The sequence below is a fragment of the Pollicipes pollicipes genome, unplaced genomic scaffold, assembly GCF_011947565.3.
Source record: "Pollicipes pollicipes isolate AB1234 unplaced genomic scaffold, Ppol_2.1 Scaffold_1600;HRSCAF=1878_pilon_pilon_pilon, whole genome shotgun sequence".
NCBI lineage: Eukaryota > Metazoa > Arthropoda > Thecostraca > Pollicipedomorpha > Pollicipedidae > Pollicipes > Pollicipes pollicipes.
In genome coordinates this window covers 17480394-17501292 of record NW_023595962.1, presented here as the reverse complement: position 1 = coordinate 17501292, position 20899 = coordinate 17480394, and the positions used below count along the sequence as shown (strand labels likewise).

The 20899-nt window shown below is 55.3% G+C and overlaps 1 protein-coding gene across 1 annotated transcript in view; it reads left to right on the top strand.

Moving 5' to 3' along the window:
• Positions 1-20150, top strand: part of LOC119090313 (ovostatin) — a 35199-nt gene extending 15049 nt beyond the window's left edge. The window contains exons 4-11 of the mRNA XM_037213101.1: positions 667-792; positions 2083-2199; positions 10106-10260; positions 15554-15758; positions 17001-17150; positions 18518-18606; positions 19127-19188; positions 19951-20150. Of these exons, the coding sequence (XP_037068996.1) occupies positions 667-792; positions 2083-2199; positions 10106-10260; positions 15554-15758; positions 17001-17150; positions 18518-18606; positions 19127-19188; positions 19951-19958 (912 nt within the window). The 3' untranslated portion in view covers positions 19959-20150. The remainder of the gene's footprint in view (positions 1-666; positions 793-2082; positions 2200-10105; positions 10261-15553; positions 15759-17000; positions 17151-18517; positions 18607-19126; positions 19189-19950) is intronic.
• Positions 20151-20899: the final 749 nt, after the last annotated feature.

The following is a 20899-nucleotide window of genomic DNA, read 5'->3' as shown; positions in this document are numbered from 1 at the left end:
TGCTCTACGTCGGCTGCCGATGTTGGTGATGGTGCTGCTGGTGCTCTTACGTCGGCTGCCGATGTTGGTGACGGTGCTGCTTGTGCTCTTACGTCGGCTGCCGATGTTGGTGACGGTGCTGCTTGTGCTCTTACGTCGGCTACCGATGTTGGTGACGGTGCTGCTTGTGCTCTTACGTCGGCTACCGATGTTGGTGACGGTGCTGCTTGTGCTCTTACGTCGGCTGCCGATGTTGGTGACGGTGCTGCTTGTGCTCTTACGTCGGCTACCGATGTTGGTGACGGTGCTGCTTGTGCTCTTACGTCGGCTGCCGATGTTGGTGACGGTGCTGCTTGTGCTCTTACGTCGGCTACCGATGTTGGTGACGGTGCTGCTGGTGCTCTTACGTCGGCTACCGATGTTGGTGACGGTGCTGCTTGTGCTCTTACGTCGGCTGCCGATGTTGGTGACGGTGCTGCTGGTGCTCGTGCGTTGGCTGCCGATGTTGGTGACGGTGCTGCTGGTTTTCGTGCGTCTGCTGCCGACGTTGGTGACGGTGCTGCTGGTGCTCGTGCGTCGGCTGCCGATGTTGGTGACGGTGCTGCTGGTGCTCTTACGTCTGCTGCCGATGTTGGTGACGGTGTTGTGCCGTGTCGCAGCGCCCTGTCATGTCGCCGTCGCCGGCAGGTGTCTATCAAAAGCGAGGCTCTGCTGACGCTGGTGCAGACGGACAAGCCCAAATACCAGCCAAGTCAGAAGGTGCTGTTCCGGATCATGACCCTGAGTCACGAGCTGACCGCCATCAACAACGACGTGAGTTCCCGATGGGGGGAGGGTATTCCAGTCTGCCAGGCAGCTAAAATCACGTGATCGAGGGAGGTTAGTGCAGTCTGCCAGGCAGCTGGAAGCACATGATCGAGGGAGGTTAGTGCAGTCTGCCAGGCAGCTGGAAGCACATGATCGAGGGAGGTTAGTGCAGTCTGCCAGGCAGCTGGAAGCACGTGATCGAGGGAGTTTAGTGCAGTCTGCCAGGCAGCTGGAAGCACGTGATCGAGGGAGGTTAGTGCAGTCTGCCAGGCGGCTGGAAGCACATGATCGAGGGAGGTTAGTGCAGTCTGCCAGGCAGCTGGAAGCACGTGATCGAGGGAGGTTAGTGCAGTCTGCCAGGCAGCTGGAAACACATGGGAGGGCACGCCACGCCAGTTTGACAACGACAAATTATATAATATAAAAATGGCGTCGGTGTTTGGCCGATTCTGACAATCACTGTCGGCAACCACTCATCACGTTTCGATTATTTCGGTTTGCTCGTCTGGTAGTGAGACTGGTGTATACACTGAGCGGCGCCTGTGACAAGCTGAGCTCTGACTTAAGTGAACGGTTTCTTGATCTTCATGCGCGGATGAAGCGCGTGGTCCGTCGCACTTCCAGGTGACGAGTCTGAGCACCGTTAAAAGCATGTTGCGATTGCAAATCTCAGTTTCACAGCATAATGTTTGCTCTTCTTACAATACCTGCGAGTTATTTTCAGCCGTCAACGACAAATTTTGAGTGTGAATGTACCGTTCTAGATCAGTTGGTCCAGTTGCTTTTTTGATCATGATCTCATTCCGTCGATATTTTCCACCGAAGATATTTGTGAATCTCGGCTGACTGAATACGATTGTTGTTGTAATCGCACTTATAATACCAACGTGAGAGTCTCTGTTACTGATCGATGCTCAGCGGCGTCTCTTCCCGTTGTCAACCCCTCAGATGCTGGGTGCGTCCTAGTTAGTCTCTGAGATGTGGCATTGTGACCATCTGGTGCTGTCGCCTGCCTCCTGGCTAGCTCTTGACATTGGAGTCAGTCTCAGAGCTGAGCTTCTGACCTCCCGACGCCAAGGGCACATGGCGCGCCTGACCCGGTGACCTTGCCGCCATGACGCTGGCCTGCAGCTGGAGGAGGTGTGGATCTCGACGCCCCAGGGCACATGGCGCGCCTGACCCGGTGACCTTGCCGCCATGACGCCGGCCTGCAGCTGGAGGAGGTGTGGATCTCGACGCCAAGGGCACATGGCGCGCCTGACCCCGTGACCTTGCCGCCATGACGCTGGCCTGCAGCTGGAGGAGGTGTGGATCTCGACACCCCAGGGCACGCGCCTCACCCAGTGGAAGGACGTCAAGACCAACACTGGCTTGGTGCAGCTGGAAATGCAGCTCACCGAGGAGCCTCCGCTGGTGAGTGATGGTGGAACTCACCCGCTCACCTTCTCACGGATCACACACCAATCACTGCCGAACCAGCACAGAGCACTCACTCATTGGGGATGTTCGTACCACGGCTCTCGCGCGTGCCTGCCGAACCAACACAGAGCACTCACTCATTGGGGATGTTCGTACCACGGCTCTCGCGCGTGCCTGCCGAACCAACACAGAGCACTCACTCATTGGGGATGTTCGTACCACGGCTCTCGCGCGTGCCTGCCGAACCAACACGGAGCACTCACTCATTGGGGATGTTCGTACCACGGCTCTCGCGCGTGCCTGCCGAACCAACACAGAGCACTCACTCATTGGGGATGTTCGTACCACGGCTCTCGCGCGTGCCTGCCGAACCAACACGGAACACTCACACATTGGGGATGTTCGTACCACGGCTCTCGTGCGTGCCTGGCGAACCAACATAGGGCACTCACTCATTAGGGATATTCGATTCACGGCTCTCGCGCGTGAATCGCTTGGATGCACGCTGAACTCTCGTCGATTCCTGGCTCACTGATGCTGATTCCTGGCTTTTTGAGTCCGCATCGCTCGGTGACTCACTGTGTTCACATTCCTCACTAATTCAACGCGCTCGCTCCACTGAGATTCGGCAAAATAGCACGGTTCCTTCACTTACAGCGACGTGATCGCTGTCACACTAACCGTGCTTCCTCGCCGACTGACTGGGTGCACATCGAGCCCCGCAAGGGTTCGATGTTACCACCTCACAGAGTCTTCCGCTCACATGGTCACCAGTTTACCGCATGACGAACACTCTCGGCTGTTCTGCTGAAGACCTAGACTCGACCCCGATCATTTATGACTGACTGTTCGCGTTATCACGGCGTCTACATCCCGTGCCACACAGCGGTCACAAAAGTGGCCAGCTCGTCCTGATCCAAATCACGGAAGTGGCCAGCTCGTCCTGGTCCAGATCACGAAAGTGACCAGCTCGTCCTGGCCCCAGGGACTCTCGTCACCGAATACCCTATAGCCATGTTGCAACCAGTCCCGACTTTTCACAGACCCGACGTACCAGGGGTATGTGTTGCCAGTCTGCAGGTTATGAACAGTTGGCTGGTCCGTTGACCACTTGCTTGTTTTCCGCACTTTGCCATGCTCGATGAAGCACTCCGCGTCGTTTTGGAGGCAAGCGAGGCTTCTGCGAGTACACCCATCCTGTACCCCTCACATCAGACTGGGGCCGACAGACCTCAATGCCAATGTTGGACTTCGAAGGTGCCGTATTTGCCATGGCACGCGATAACAACGAGGAAAACCGAGGCTAGTACGCTGGACACGCATGGGCTGCGGTGAGGCTGTAGGCCTGCGGTATTTGAGGAACCACACACGCTCAAGGCTGCGGGTAGTCTTGTGTAACTCGTGTCTACAGCCGCTGAAGCCTCGCCGCGTCTGATGCACGCCGTCTAGAAGTACTTCTTGACGTCCACGGAAGCGACGGCCACGGAAGCTTGACGTCCACGGAAGCGACGGCCACGGAAGCTCGCTATTTGGCGTGTTTCAAAAGCCACGTTACTTTTTGCGTATTTCGTTGTCATCGATATGTGCATCAAATGGCTTGATATCCCAGGTGGCCACACTCGATTGTCACACTGATTATATGGCGCTGTTGCGCTTAGGCTAAAGTTCTCTACTTTGGGCGCTAAGGCCAAATTTGGAGGAAAAAATGTCATGAATCTGGGTAGTGCGAAAACCTGGCTGGCAATATCCGGCGGTACCCGCCCCTCGTGTTCCCTCCGTGATGCAGTTAGGACGCTGTGAGAACTAGAGGAGTAAGCTGGGACACTGTGAGAACTAGAGGAGTAAGTTGGGACACTGGGAACTAGTCGAGTAACACTGATCTGACGTATCAGTGGAGCACGCAGTCTACCAGGTGCTGGCTTACGCTTCTAGTCTGTGTGGTAAGGTACGAATGGACACAAGAAGCTGCATAAATAGAAGGATGATTTCTGTCTGCGACCCTCTTGCAAGTACCGAATGGTATCATTTTGCCGCGTGATATCCAACCAGACATACTTGTCTTATGCCGTGCATTAATCAGCAGATTATCACTTTCCATGGCCCAAAGGACCAATCGGTTTTTCCGTCGCCTCTTATCTCCGTTACTCAGGCTAGACCCTGTGTCCGGCAAGCACGCTCATACGCTCTTAATTTTGTACGACCACATCAATGAGACGTGACATAGGTCATCGTAGCTTTTGATCCCGTATCTTTTCTGTTTTGGCGTCCGTTATCTTCACAAACGTGCGTTCCTGGCCGGATGGTACAAATTTGCCGGGATGTTGTCACGCAAGCCATCTACCGGGGGCAATAGCTGGAGACGTAGTGCACTAAAAGATAACTATTGAGAAAGTGGATGGAAAGGAAACTCGCGGACAAAATGGTGATGAGCGGTGAGGCGGGAAAGACGATCCGAATATTTCCGAGCGTACGTTTTTTGTTCTGTTTTTTTTTTTGGTAGGTGCGTTTTCCGCGCGCGGCAAAATGGTGTAGGTCAAATCGTCCTAAAGCATTCACGTGCGCTATTCAGTTGGAGGTGTTCCCTTTCATTAGCTGATGCTGCGATCAAAACGTATCTCGAGCCGCCATTCATATACTCTGTCCGCGTCGTGTAATCAGTTCCTATCACAGCTGCGTCCGGTACGTATATGTGCGTATCATGGGCTGTGAACGCCCTCAAACGCTAATAAACTGTGCAGGGATGGCAAGCCGGCTGCAGCGCAGTTTCGTGACACGCTGGGAAGTACGCTCATCTGACCTGGTGAGGCTGCATATTTAGAGGTCGGATTTGTCACGCAGTTTAAATGGTGGTCGGGCTGCGACTTATTTTAGCGCGTGACACTGTGCACTTTCTAGCACTTCCGTCGCCCGGTTCTGTCCCGTCCGCCATGTCCCGCCTTCGCTCGCTTACCCATGAGGCCATTCTCTCTCTCCCAACGCTGTTAACGCGCCAGGCGGGTTTTTGCGGCGATTGCCTTGTTCCAAAGGTGTCTAATTGGGGCCGCGTTGTCTTAGGACAGTAAAACACTTGTAATAAGCGCTACACCGCTGATTTCAGTCTGATATTCAGCCGGTTTGGCGCTTATCCGCAGCGCTACCGTCGTGGCGTGCACCCTGGTACGTCCTCCATCATCGTCAGGGCACGACCAAGGTCTCCCGCAGCTGTTTATCTTGTTTCCGTCGTCAGAATGCTTGCGGTTGCCATGCCAACAGCTAGTATCCAGGTGCGCGGACCTTGGCTCCCAGCGGGTTACCGTCGGCGGCCGGTGTTCAAGGGCACGCATAGCTGGTGGTAACCCGCTGGGATCTTCCAATCTCGTCGTCTCACCACGCCGATGTTGGAAGGCGAACCAAAAGAGCGGAGTGGGCCAACATGGCCCAAATTATGCAAAAATGGCGCATGTCTGAACCTGGAAGAAGAACTAAGCCACTTCGGCTAAGATAAGTTTTTGCACTTCCTCAAATAAAAGGAGGAAAAACCGAATTTTGCTTTAATATTGCGGGTGCAAGGTTGATATCTAACCCTTCCAAGCCGGGTCAGCCCCTCTCCCCCCGGAGACTGCGCTCTGAACCCGCCCGTGCCTCTGTTTGTGCGTGTAGGCCCACCGCTCCCTGAAGCGGAAGCTAACCTCGCAGTGATACCAGCCGGCGGTGGCAGCGGCAGTCGGCGCGCTTCGAACAACACCCAGGCGCGGTGGTGTGCGGCGTACTGCGGTGACATTGAAAGCCGGCGCCACCGCGCTGCTGTGCCCTTGTCGGGACAAACGCGCGTGGTGCCATCATCGCCCACCCATTGTCAGCCAGGGGTGGGTCCGGTAACTGTTCTGGGCCACCCCGCGCCCCACCATTGTTGGGAGATGGGATGTTGACACGCATCTGGCATCGCCGGTGACATCGACGGTGACATCGCCGGTGACATCGCCGGTGGCGTCGCCGGTGACATCGCCGGTGACATCGCCGGTGGCATTGGTGTGCCTTCCAGTGTAGGGCACGGTGATGTTGGCTGCGTTGGCTTTCATAGATTTACCCGCATTGGTGATTTAGCGTTCGAAATTCGTTGGTCGCCGCCAGGGTCGTCTGTAATTTGCCTCAGAAATTTCGTGTCTTGCTGTGGTTGACCTGAACCCTATCCCGGCTCATTCGTCGTTGGTACCTTAGGCTGTGATGCCTCTGGAACAGAACAATGGTACTGCACGGTTCGAGCAGTGGGGAGGACCGGCTGCGGTCCGCGCTGCAGGGAGGACCGGCTGCGGTCCGCGCTGCAGGGAGGACCGGCTGCGGTTCGCGCTGTAGGGAGGACCGGCTATTTTTCGTCTTTTGTAAGGGAACACGGTGCACGTTGTCAGGTCCGTTTCATGCAGTGCTAGCGACTGTATTGGCCACCTTAGCGCTCAAAAGCCGTGGCACAAATGGGATTCGAACCCGCGCTCCCACGTGGAAGTCCCACGTGCTAACCACTCAGCCACGACGCCTTCCCACGTCTCCAAGAAAACTGGATACTAGCCTGGACATTAGTCCACTTAAATTAGATTGAAACTGCACTAGATTCCCATCCCCCTCCACTAATCGACGCAAAAGTCCTGTGGCTGGCAAGATAACCTCAGGCGTGGGTTGTCATATTCATCAACAGACGAACACAAATACTGCCGCTGAACATTCCCTCACGTTCGAAAGCGCGATTCAATTCAGAGCGTGTGTTCGCTGTTATGCGACAGGCAGCCAAGATTCGCCGGATAGCCTGTCTTCTTTGTTTACTGAAATGTATTTGGGCGTCCGAGGCCTGGGAAAACCTACCATGCTTTGTTTTCGTAGAAGTCGCACACGGCCATGAATATGCTGACAGGTGTTATCTTTGTCGGAAGCCAGACGCTTGCGAATGGCGGACCAGGCAAACATGAGCGAGGTTCATTGACTTTTCAAGGCGTGCGTATCGAAAGGCTATATGGCACGTGATCAGTAAGATGCGGGAAATACTTTTGGCATTTCCTGAAAACGAAGCGAGCTTTCCTGAGTTCGCCAATCTTGGCTCACAATTACATTAATGGCCAAAAGCAAACTATGATCTTGGGATCAATGTGGGAACAGGTGGAGGGATTCGTTACAGAGAAAATGTTAGAAACTTCAAAGATGAGCGCAGTTCAGGAAACTCATATCAATGGCTCCCAGCAATGCAGTGCAATGTCCGACCGTGCAGGGCTCATGCAACCTTTTTTTGTACTGTTCACTTATTATTAGACCAGTCTCGTCCGATTTAAATGGTAAAACCTATTTGCTCAAAAGTCTTCTGAAAATCTCGGAATTATGCATTTGAAGTACCCGCTCCGGTGGCAGAAATACCGTTGAATTGCGACGGAACGCTATGACACACATTGGAACATGATGAAAATAATACTTTTCAGCTGCCTTGCTTTTTTCCCTGTGTGTGCCCTGTTCTGTTTGCGATACACTTATTGCAAACATGCTGGTGCAGTAATTACTGTGAAAGCTTGGAGCATTTTCCGTAGGAAGACTATATACAAAAATGAGACCATTATCACGCAAAATCAACGAAACATCGTGCTATGGCTTTGATCTCTCCCCTGTTCTTCTAGGTGCAGTGGCTCTTTTCGAAACACGCTCTAGCGTTAGGAAACAGGCCATCGCATGGTCTCAAGGTGACGTGCTGGCTCAGACCTCAACCAATGATCTCTCCGTAATTGTTCAGACCTCAACCAATGATCTTTCTGTAATTGTTCAGAACTCAACCAATGATCTCTCCGTAATTGTTCAGACCTCAACCAATGATCTCTCCGTAATTTTTCAGACCTCAACCAATGATCTCTCCGTAATTGTTCAGACCTCAACCAATGATTTCTCCGTAGTTGTTGCTGGCCGCCGGCTGTGCCAATCAGAAACGTTTATCTATACTGATTTCATTTCAACCGGTAGAGGCGTCACCTTTAAGCTGGCGGGCCCGCAGTGCGCGGGTTGAAATAGCTCACTAGTTGATTTTTGTAAGTAAAAAAACGGTACCTATAGTTCGTAACAGCTGGCAGCTGGTTGGTAACGTGATAGCTGACCGGTGACAGTGGTCACTGGTGACAGTGGGGACCGGTGGTGACCGTCCGGCTAGCACCGCCAGCCCCATTCTTTCATTATCACTGTCGCCCATTAGTCTTCAACTGTTATTCACTAGTCGGCAAGCTGCAGCCACCATTGCCGGCCACATTTTACCAGTCATCATCACCACTCTCCAACCACGGGCATTACTCACCGTTAGCATCGTCCAGTCACCACTCGCGTCACCGTCAACCCGTTACCAGCCCCGCTTCATCAGTCACCACTCGCGTCACCGTCAACCCGTCACCAGCCCCGCTTCATCAGTCACCACTCACGCCACCGTCAACCCGTCACCAGCCCTGCTTCATCAGTCACCTCTCACGCCACCGTCAACCCGTCACCAGCCCTGCTTCATCAGTCACCACTCACGCCACCGTCAACCCGTCACCAGCCCCGCTTCATCAGTCACCACTCACGCCACCGTCAACCCGTCACCAGTCCTGCTTCATCAGTCACCACTCACGCCACCGTCAACCCGTCACCAGCCCCGCTTCATCAGTCACCAGAAAGCGGCCACAGGTAGTCGCCAGCATCTCTACGAGTCACGGTCACGAGTCAAGATGAGTCGTGACGGTGGGCGAGTGGCCACGGCAGTCGTGACGGTGGGCGAGTGGCCACGGCAGTCGGCCGCTAGCTGTGGTCGGCCGTTGCTGTCGCGAAGCTCGCCTTGCCACTCTCTGCAGCCACGGCCCGTGCTCTTATCGCGGGTCAAAACCTGCCGAAGCAGAGCGTCAAGGTCGCCGCGAGGCTTTTTGCCCGCGCCGCGGCCACCAGGTTACCAAACGCCTCCACTCGCTCGCGCTCGCGCCCAGTTCATTATCTGCGGAATATCCCGCGTGAGAGAGGTAGGCCAATAGCCGTGCCCGACGTCAGACCGCGCAGTGGACGGTTTGGGAGGTGAGGGTACTGTTCCGGCTGGAATGATCGGAAGGCAGCGATAATGAGTGCCCCCTTGGGGACCTGGTTTTGCACTGACAGATGCGGCACGGATGCCGAACTGCGGGGCAAGCGTGCTGGCTGGCTTACGACAGTCATTTCGTCACTTGATTGGTACTAGTTCCTGGTTTACGTAGGTTCTAGGCGTTCACAGGAGCCCTGGAAAGCTTTTTAATTATGGGACACCTCGCTTTATAAAAGGGCAATAAGTGTAAAGTAAGCGAAAAGCAAAATCGTTGCTTTGTGTAGGCCACTGCAGATGTGGCGCTAGATGAATATGCTGGAAGAGTTGGAGGAGGTTCACAAAACACCAGCAGCCACATGCTGTCGAATGCCAGCGGGGATCCTGTGTCCAGAAGTGACGTCCCGACATTCGCCCCAGGCGAAACGAGTCCACAGGGCAAACGTGGACCACGTACACGCGGCAACCACATGGCTGGTAATGCTGCTCGCTCCCACCCAAGTGGCAGAATTTGCAGCGAAGTAACCGTCGTGCAGGGATGTGCCACTCCCCGCAGCCTCCGGGCTTCGTGACTTGACTTCGTGACTTTGTGGCTTCGTGACGAGACAGGCCGAACCCCTACGCCGACTCTCCGCAATCAACCGCCGCGATGTTGGCGGGGAGGCAAGCTCATCTCGCCCCACGCGTCTCCGTGTGTCTCCTTGTGTCTCCGTGTGTCTCCTTGCGTCTCCCTACCTTTTCCTGCGTCTCTCTGCGTCTCCGCATGTGTCCCTGTGAGCTCCGGTGTCCGCTGGGAGTGCAATGTTAGGGTTTTCGCTAAGACGAACATGACAAAGGCATACCCGCACTCCGCGCTCCCTGCAGGGCACCTGGACCATCCACGTCAAGACGCCGCAGGAGGTGGTGTCCAAACGCTTCACGGTGGAGGAGTACGTGCTGCCCACCTTCGAGGTCAAGATTGAGGCCCCGTCTAAGATCGAGTCGGACGAGCGCACCGTCACGGCTCGCGTCTGCGCCACGTGAGTCGCGCCTGCGCCAGCTCTGGCGCAGGACCGCCAGTGGTGCGTGCTGAGGGCCGCGCAGCTGTCCCTCTGCACCGTTAAACATGGTTGCACGGGTGCGCGAGACGAAAGAGCTAGCAACAATAATGAAAACGGCGAACGTATGTATGCCAGGTCGGCTCGGGGGAGGGGTAGGAGGAGGGGTGGAAGCACACAGTGACCACGCACTAAACAGGTCAAGGCACGGTCTCGGGGCGGTGTAGGCACTGCAGCAGCCGCACAATGGTCGGTGGTTTCGGATGCCATGCGCGTGCTAACCGCAAGGAGAGTGTGCACAGCGAGGACCCCTTCCTTTCGCTCTCTCTCTCTCTCTCTCTCTCTCTCTCTCTCTCATCTTCGATCTCTCTCTCTCTCATCTCTGCTCTGAATCTCTCTCTCGCCCTCTCCTCTCTCTCTCTCCTCCTCTCTATCTCTCTCTCTCTCTCGTCGCTTCTCTCTCCCTCTCTCTCTCTCTCATATCCTCTCTCTCTCTTCCTCCTCCTCCCTCGTCCCTCTCTCCATCTCCTCCACACTTCTCCTCTCTTCTCCTCTCTCTCTCTCTCTCTCTCTCTCTCTCTCTCTCTCCATTCTCATCCTTCCTCTCTAGCCAACCTTGCCTATCTTTTCTCTTCAATCTCTTGCTGACCCAATCATCTTACCTCTATCTGCAGTTAATGGCGGTTCAAAATTTTGCAGAAATCACTTGGAATGAATTTTGCTTTGTTTTAGCTTGTTGCAACTAACCATCTGGAGCAAACGCTCTGGCTTCTAATTTAGTCACATTTATATTCGATATTGATGTGTGGGATGAGAGCTATGACATTCAAGTCCATCCAGATTCAATTAATTTCACACAATCGGAGTGAGGTGCGGAGTAGACTCCGTTTCGTGAACGTCAGATGGAGCCTGAGTGGAAACAGAATCTGCATGGAGAGTTTTGACAGAGCAGCCCGTTACTGCGCTGTGAGCAGTAACGTGTGACCTTACACGCGCCGGCTCTGCCCGATCTCCCTTGGATCTCCTGTGGCATGAGTGAGAGCTGGAGTCGGGCACAGGTCAGTTGCCAGGAGCCTGCCAGGTGGCCGACCGACCGCAGGACTCAGCAGCCGCCGGGCCTACCGACCCCCACATCACCAGCTGCCACCTCTCCCAGTCACATTGCGGGTCCCCCCCCCCCCCCCCTCCCCGGCGATCGTCCCATTGTTCCTGGTCGACGTACTTCCGTCCTTTGGGGGAGGGGAGACGAGGGGGAGGGCTTCGTCAGTGCGCAGCCGCGCTGGGAACCCACGCCACACCGTGGGCCGAGGGGGAGGGGCTGGGGCGGGGCTCCGGCGCGCCTCGCTGCACTGCGGTGTGACGCCGCGGGGGTGACGTCACGGCAAAGTGGAGCGGCGCAGTAGCGTACGGTAGCGGACGCTTCACGCTGCGACATTGACGTCATCACACATATGTGAAACGTTGTGGGCCTTTGGGCGGGTCTTGATCCCCAGCCTCCATTTCCACCTCGCTTCAGCTCAATGCTGGCCAGTTCTCCTTTGATATCTCATCAGAATTATTGCGAATTCCCTCGACCAACACACAACACAAACCTACAAACTGTAGAGACAACCTGGCCGTGGGCCGTTCTCCACCCTTGTGTAGTGCTGAGTGCCTGATCAGCTACCGCAGGCGACCGACGGCCGCTTCGGCTCAGCGTCGCCGCGGTCGCGGTCAGCACACCCGACTCGGGCGGCAGGGGGAGCCCCGGCTCGCCCGCGGACGGGCGTCCACTAGCGGGGCCGGTATTGCGACAGCCTGGGGCAGCCTGACTGCGCCGGTACCTGCCCTCCCCCCCCCCCCCCCCCCTCCACAGTGCCGCCGGTGAAAGGGAGGACGCGGCCGGCGCGGGGGGAGGGGAGGGGCTGGCGTCTGTCTTGCCAGCCAGCGCGGCGATTTCTGGGGATGAGTGACCGGCTGCGGCCGGTGTGCCGACGGCCGGGCAGCGCCGGCGCTCACGTGCCGACGGCCTGGCGGCGCCGGCGCTCACGTGCCGACGGCCGGGCGGCGCCGGCGCTCACGTGCCGACGGCCGGGCGGCGCCGGCGCTCACGTGCCGACAGCCTGGCGGCGCCGGCTCTCACGTGCCGACGGTCGCGCGGCGCCGGCTCTCACGTGCCGACGGTCGGGCGGCGCCGGCTCTCACGTGCCGACGGTCGGGCGGCGCCGGCTCTCACGTGCCGACAGCCTGGCAGCGCCGGCGCTCACGTGCCGACGGCCTGGCGGCGCCGGCTCTCACGTGCCGACGGTCGGGCGGCGCCGACTCTCACGTGCCGACGGTCGGGCGGCGCCGGCTCTCACCCGGCTCTCACGTGCCGACGGCCTGGCGGCGCCGGCTCTCACGTGCCGACGGTCGCGCGACGCCGGCTCATGTGCCGACGCGCACCGGCACCGCTGCTGTCGCCGCTCAGCCCCTGCGCGGAAAGTTATTGATTAGAGGAAACATTTCACATGTGAAGATATTGAGGCAAGCATCATATTGATGAAACAAGCTCATTTCTAACTATTGGTATACTTTTTAATCTAATTTATTATTTTATTAAATTTACTTCATTATCTTTTCAGTATATCTATTAATTATATATCTAATTTAATAAATTTAAACTAATTGGTATACTGAGTAGATATCCTCCACGATGCGCCTGGGTTTGATCACGTTATCGTGCCGTGCACTACACTGATTACGAACCAGTTGACGGACGTTATATCTGGAAATGGAGTTCACGAACGCCAAACATAAACGCCTCGACAACAACATCTTTTCCTGGCCCTGGTCGCCGCATGGCTTATGGAATGCCAGGATTTTAATGATGTTATTATGGCGTCATGGATGTCAAGGTGACTGAAACTTTCTCCGATGCACATTTTCGCCGGCGTGCAGCTCAGAAACTAGAGGCGCTTAGGTCCTAAGAAGGGCGGGATTGTGAACAGCACCAAAAGTCCTCAAGATGGCTATTTCGGTTCAAAACCCCAAACAGATGTGGAACACTCCCTTTAAGTCACGAAATGTTAGAGCTGGCTTTGATGGGTATTACCTGACCTTCAGCTGACCTTCAGGGTGATTGGGACACTCTTGACGACTCATAAGTCCCTGGAGAGTACCACTGGAACCTGGCACTAAGTAAGTGAGCTCAACCAGCGTTGATCCGTTTCGACTCAGCTTCTGGAAGACCTGCCCATTATCCGAGCCGGTTTTGTGTGGAGCATAACGGGTTGTGAACATTGAGGCCTGCACAGCTTACCTTCAGCTGAACGCACCTCCGCCTTGGTTTGCCCTCGGGAGAAGGGTATCACAGGGGTCGTGGAAGGGGCCGACGAGATGCGCCGGGGTTCGGACCCACTTGTGACAGCCGCATTCGCTGCATCCGTCTCCATTCATCCTCTGACGGACAGCACCGTAGTTGTTTTGTTCTGAAAGATTGCAGTCCGTGGGGCTGTGGCCGGCGTGACGCAGCTCAGAACCGACCTGTGGGGCTCAGCCATTGACGGTGGCCACAGCGTGGCAGCGCGTCTCACACCTTTTTGTTCAAGCTTTATTCGCCATCGTAATGGTCTTTTCTGGCGGTGATGCAGTTCATGACCGCGGAGGAGTTCCTTGCTTCACGGATGTGCGCCGAGCCTCAAGATTTTCTGGCTCGTCGTCATTAAGAAATAGTTAATTATTTGAAATACACTTTGCCAACGCAACGTGCACTGAGGATTTAGGTCGTTCAGATCGTTTTTTTCTGTGCCAAGCAGATCAGCTATGATGCAGCGAAATAATAGCGTTCAAATACCACGCCAAAGAAAGCAGCCCACTGCGTGCGTTCTTTGCAAGGCAACCACAATGGGATGGACCTACATTTAGGCCGACGATAGAGGTATAATGCGGTTCCAAAATCATCGACGCTTTAAATTACAAGATGTGGAAATAAACAAGTGGAAGTAAGGATGCTTAAAATAGACTGCCGGCGCGCAGTATGGCAGGTATGTCCGAAAATTATTGGAGCGTTATACTGGTGTCCTTCACACAATCCTTGCGGTCTGGCAGGTAGAGATGTAGGCCCCCGCTCTTCGTGCTCATCGGTCGGGCATGCCAGTTTAAGGCACCTTAAGGTACCAGGTTTAAGGTACCTGGGTATGGGGCACTCTAGAGCTTGTCTAAATATTTGTTTTGTAGAAACCTGGAATAAAATGTTTATATATACATATACATATATACATACATACATATATATATATATATATATATATATATATATATATACATCATAGCCCTCCCAAAATTGGTAATTCAAATGAAACAACGTGTAGTTTCACAGCTTACCTCGTCTTGTTTTCTTAAATGCACTGGCGGCTGCGCTGCGAGCACTGCCTCCGTTCGCAGACATGACACTTGTCTGCGAGCGTCCGTTCTGGCAACGTGCCCCGTGATCGCGACACTCGCGAATCAATCATTCGAGATGCTTCAGGGACACAAGAGCGCACCAGGCTTGATGCGAAACACCCTGGACAAGCCTGGGCTTCGCTGATGGCGTAGTTGAGTGGGATGAACCGTCATCTTGTATTGTGGTCGGCTATGGGTCAGTCATAGTAAAATTGAGCAGCCCTTTGAGCGTCATAGGCCGCTCTCTGCACGTTGGATGTGTGCTATCTCCGCTGGAGGCATAACACACAGAGTTGCGTCATGCACTCAGCACTTGACTCGCTGCCCAATTTACCAGCCCTGTGCTCGCCATGATCCGTGTTCCACACCAGCTCTGTGCTCGCCATGCTCGCCTGTGTGCTCGCGCATTAGATCCGGCACGATCCGTCTTCCGCGCCAGCTCTGCGCTCGCCATGATCCGTGTTCCGCACCAGTTCTGTGCTCGCCATGATCCGTGTTCCGCACCAGCTCTATGCTCGCCGTGATCCGTGTTCCGCATCAGCTCTGTGCTCGCCGTGATCCGTGTTCCCTATTGGCATGGCTGGCCCGACTCTAGCTTCTTTGCTCTGCACGCTCTCCTCCGCTTCGAACGCACAGTGCCTGTTTGGTTCGCTGCTCAACACCCCCGTTCCATGCTCACTCTCATCACGAGCGCCTTGTTCTCCGCTCGTTTACCTTGTTTCATGATCACCGGGTTTTCCGCTCACTGTTCACCATGTCCCGTTCCATCGTGTCTGCCACGTTCTCAGTTATCCATGTTCTCAACGTCCACCACTCAATCTTTCCACTATGCTTCCCGTTCACCGTGTTCACCATGCGCACTCTTCACTAGTTACACGTTCGGCAAGCCACTGGTGGGCGCCAACATCACCATCAACGCCACGTCCAGCGTGTCCTCCTTCCAACGGGAACGGAACCCGGAGCTGCTCAAGAACATCTCCGACTATCAGCTTAGTGACGAGAAGGGCTGCGCAGTCTTCGATCTGCTGGTCAGCAAGCTGGGCATCGGGATCCCCAGGATCGGGAGCGGCAATTCGGTGAGGGTTACGTCGACGTCATCCATGACGTCATCCGTGGCATCACCAGCCGGGTGACCGGAAGTGTGACGGCGCAGCACGTCAGCTTCCGTGAGGAGTTACTCGCTGGCTTGCGGACGGCACGCTTGTTACAGTAGGTTCAGCTGGCTGGTGGACGACACGCTTATTACAGTAAGTTTGGCCCGAACTGTGCGAAAGCGCGCGCGGCGCGGCGCTATGCCGAGCAATGTGTGCTCACGTCCGGTGAGGAGGGCAATCGACTGGGGAGCGCCGGGGACCGTGGTCCGTGTGGCGAACACCATGGAGAGCATGTGCTCACGTCTGGTAAGGGAGTGTGACTGTTTGGTACTACGGCCGTAGTTCATCTGAGCGGCGGCACGCGGAGTAGAGTAGTGCAGCGCCCAAGGCGGTGATTGCTTACCCACACACGCTTCATTTTGCACACCTGCGCGCGTGTTAACAGTGTGTGCTAACACGCTGTTCCTCCGTCTCTACTAGAGGATTTGGGGGAGGGGGGCACGGGAGCCCCTCTTTCATGGCATACCGGTGGATGAAACAAGCTAGTTGGGGTGTTTCCGCCCATCTGGTGTGCGTGGTTGACCGTAAGCACCAGCCGTGCTAAGGTTAGTGATATATAAAGCGCAGCAGACGTTGCCAGTCGCAGCCTCCGATAGCGCTTCATCCAATAAAATGATGAACATTTCCTGGAAGGACTCGCCTGCTATGCTACAGCAACCACACGGTAAGGATTTATTACAGAGGCTTGCTTGCCATGTTGTTCATGGTGGTCCGTCCTCTCTCCACGTATACCCTGTTATCGGGCACATACGAACGCAAATGTATACCCTGTTATCGGGCACATCCGAACGCAAATGTATACCCTGTTATCGGGCACATCCGAACGCAAATGTATACCCTGTTATCGGGCACTTACGAACGCAAATGTATACCCTGTTATCGGGCACATCCGAAACGCAAACGTGTACCCTGTTATCGGGCACGTACGAACGCAAATGTATACCCTGTTATCGGGCACATACGAACGCAAATGCAAACCCTGTTTTCGGGCACATACGAACGCAAATGTATACCCTGGTATCGGGCGCATACGAACGCAAATGTATACCCTGTTATCGGGCACATACGAACGCAAATGCCGTCTACACTGCTCGGGATTTCTCGTTTCTGCCATGCTTAGCCTGTTCAGCCTTTTCGGCCTGCTTATCCTGCTCCGTTCGGCAGATAACCGTGAAAGTCCTGGTTGAAGAGAAAGGCACGGGCCTGACGCAGGCGGCGAGCAAGGGCATCAACCAGAAGTTCAGGTTCATCAGTCTGCAGCGGAAAGACAAGATCCAGTCGTACCTGAAGCCCAACCTGCCCTACTATGGACGAGTGAGTCACGCCGTGATGCATTACAACACGCAGACCAAGCTGATGTTGAGGGGAAGAGCATTTGCTTCCCCCTTCCCCTTAGACCCGCGTTTTTCTCTTTTAATACCGTAGGCGCTGCTTCGGTTTTCCTATGTGAGTGGTGGCTGAGCCTCCCCCGCCGTTAAGGGTGGGTGAGCCCTTGGGTGAGGCCCAACCGTCCGTGGCTGCTACGGATGCGCCAGTCTTGGTTGCCATAGCAGTGTGTGCTCTGCAATGTAGCGCATGGAACATCCATCGTATAAGTTGGAGCGTACTGGGATGGAACCCACGCTGGCTGTCGTCTACAGAGCACGATCCACGTGCACTCAAAAGAAAAAAGCGTGTGCCGCCCACTTCATCAGGGGGTATGCAGAGCGTATTATCATCGGGGCGTATGCAGGAGCGTAGTATCATCAGGGGCATATGCAAGAATTCTCCGTGGGCACAATCAAATAAAAGTATGAAATGGGCGAGATTTCTTGCATGGTGTAAAACGACATCGTGTGTGGCCGATCTGGCGTTTGGTTTGTCTTGTGTGTTTCAAACTTTTAATAGCCAGCGTGCTCTCACGCACGTATAAATGCATGCGATCAGCTTGGCATAAAAGACATAGTCCCGGAAGCCTTGATGTGCATCGGCGCCCGACATGTGGAGGTACTCCCAAACGCATGCCGTCGCAGCTCAGCCGGAGATGAGATCGATGTGTGTATGACACTGCCCTGGCGCCTGAGGCTGGCATGTGTATGACATTGCCTTGTAGCCCGTTTGATCTGAGTATTTTCGAAAGAACGCTGGCAAATGGTGTTTGCATCCCAGAAATTACCAACTTCAATACGTCACTTCACTGCTCCCTTTTGTGCATCACATGTCTTTGTATCCCCCATTTCAATTTTTAAAGCTCATTTTGCGTTTTCTTTCTGAATGCAACCCATGTACCTAAGGCCGTTACTCGACATGCGCTTCGGTACTTCGAAACGGTAGGGTTATTGGTATACTGCAGATAATAGAATGCCACACGATCTTCACTGCGTTCTGAGTCGTCTCGTGTCGACGCTGTCGCGTCAGTGGTACTCTTCCCACACTGGTGGGCCAGTGGGACCACACTGGTGAGCCAGTGGGACCACACTGGTGGGCTAGTGGGACCACACTGGTGGGCCAGTGGGACCACACTGGTGGGCCAGTGGGACGACACTGGTGGGTCAGTGGGACCACACTGGTGGGCCAGTGGGACCACACTGGTTGGCCAGTGGGATCACACTGGTGGGCCAGTGGGACCGCTCTGGCTCCATGAGCCATCTGAGGGCTTCGCTCTGCCAGTGCGCCCCGGCATCTCCACTGTGCTGTTTCAGTTCGAGCTGAAGCGCGGGGACGACACTCCAGCCGTCAATGAAACCGTCGAGGTGTGCTACACGGCAACTTACAAGGACAGAGCGGCCAGGTGAGAGGATCGGACAGAACTGCCGTGTGTCAGGTGGGCTCGCGAGGCTGACAAGCCGCAGCACGGCACGCACCGAGTCCGTCGCAAACGCGTCAGGCGGCGGTGGTTGACAGCAAGCTCCAGGACCTCGGGTCAACCTCGGGTCAGGACCTCGGGTCAACTGCCGCGTCGGGCTGGGACGGGGGCCACGGCTGTGGGCTGCAGCTGCAGGAGTTTTCATGGCGTTATCAGCTGACGCGGCTAACGGGGGCCATAACATAGTGGGGGACCGCCGCTGGGTGGGGATTCGTCAGATGTACCGAAGGCGCTAAGCTGTGCACTTCTGAATCTTCGGAGCAGGGCTGTACGCATTTCACTTCATCACGTAATCGTTTGGCCTCACACAAATCGCTTACACGATCTTTGGCCTCACGCGAAATCAACTCGGGTCAAATGTGGCCGTTAATTGCGGAGGGAGGGGGAAGTGCACTTTGCGCGCGAGCATTGGCGCTGTTATGAAGCAGCCGTTTCCGTTTTTCAGCTCCAGTGACAAAAGCCCCGAAGCAGCTTCCCAAAGATATCCTCTACAAGGCCGCTTCCAAGGTGGGTAGGCAACAGCGGAGGCGAATACCACTCTATTAGTCGGCGGTTGAAGTGGCAGTGCTTGTTCAACTTTGCGTGCATCAAAGCTCCGCCCAAGCCTTCACTGAGCTTCTCTAACTGGTGCTAGCCTGGCGTCCATTGGTCTTAGTTTGGCATCTTTGTCAGGTCATTAGCCTTAACCGGACATGTTGGTCGGGTCCTTGGCCTTAACTTAACCCGATATGTTTGTGTGACCCTTAGCCTTAGCCGACTCGTTTGCGATCTATGGCTCAGTGTACTGCAAACAGGAACAATAGCTATGACCATGTTCAAGTCTATATCAGACATTTTCTGAGGTCGGCGAAACTTGTGCCCGTGCACTGGAGCATGCACGACAAGGTAGAGTCAATTTTAAACCCTGTCACCGTTCGCGGTACCGAACAAACCCTTCTGATCGGTCACGTGACTCGAAGCGATCTCGCGTCACGCACCGTGTCTTCGTCTTACACCTGGCGGCTTCCCATTTCCTTGCAACCTTGGCGGACGCCAATGCACTTCGCATCACTACAACCACATAACTGGCAATCCCTCTCCCGGGACCCATCGTGACCCCTCGTGACCTCTCGTGACTCCTCGTGACTCCTCGTGACCACTCGTGACTCCTCTTGACCGCTCGTGACCCCTCGTGACCCCTCGTGCCCCTTCGTGACCCTTCGTGCCCCTTCGTGACCCCTCGTGCCCCATCTCTCCGGCTGTAACCTCTCGCGAACCTTCCGTGCCCAGTTCTCTGAGAAGATAGACGCTGAGTTCGGCTACACGCCGCTGATCTGGGAGACGGAGTCGCCCAAACGCCGATCCACCAAAAAACAGTGTCGTGAATATCTCACGAACGAAGATGGCCACATTGTCTACTTCATCCCCGCGCAAGCCGAGGACATCGACAGCCTCGACCTCGAGGTAAGCCGTCGGAATACACCACAAAGCACTACGTCGCGCCGGGACGCACTGTTTTCCAACTACGCTGCGCCGGGAAACACTGTTTTCTACCACGCTGCGCCGGGAAGAACTGTCTTCTACCACGTTGAGCCGGAGCGCACTGTTTTCTACCACGTTGAGTCGGGACGCACTGTTTTCCACTACATCGCACGGCGTTGCGTCGCGTGCCTCCCATGGCACGGCGTTGCGCCGCGTGCCACCCATCGCGGCCTGGGTGGGGCGTCGCGTGCCGCCCATCGCGGACTGGGTGAAGCGCCGTGTGCCACCCATGGCGGCCTGGGTGGACGTATGTTATTCAAACTCGTTCAACGGCTCTGCACGATGCTGCACGGGCTTCACCAGCTAGGGGCCACTGTGCCGTGCTGGGTGGTATTCAGGCACGTCCAAATACAAGCGCATGGTCCATGGCAAAATACGAGCCCATAATATACCACCCATTCCAGCACCAAGACAGCAACTTGTCGGCATTGAACTGTCGTGCCCCACAGGTAGTATCGTAAGCAATGGCCGCCTCGCCCTGGATACCGGGCTGTCACTGACATTGGTTTGTCCTCACGTATAGTGGTCTCGAAGTTAGAAACCGCAGTTGCCCGCGTGGGTGCGAAATGGAAGTCCAGGACGTTCACAGACATGCGAGCATGCCAGTGATACACTGGTGCACGGGTATACTCGTAATTCTAGGGTACGAGTACAGGAGCATTGCTAGCACACGAGGATACGAAAAGTGATGTCCCTA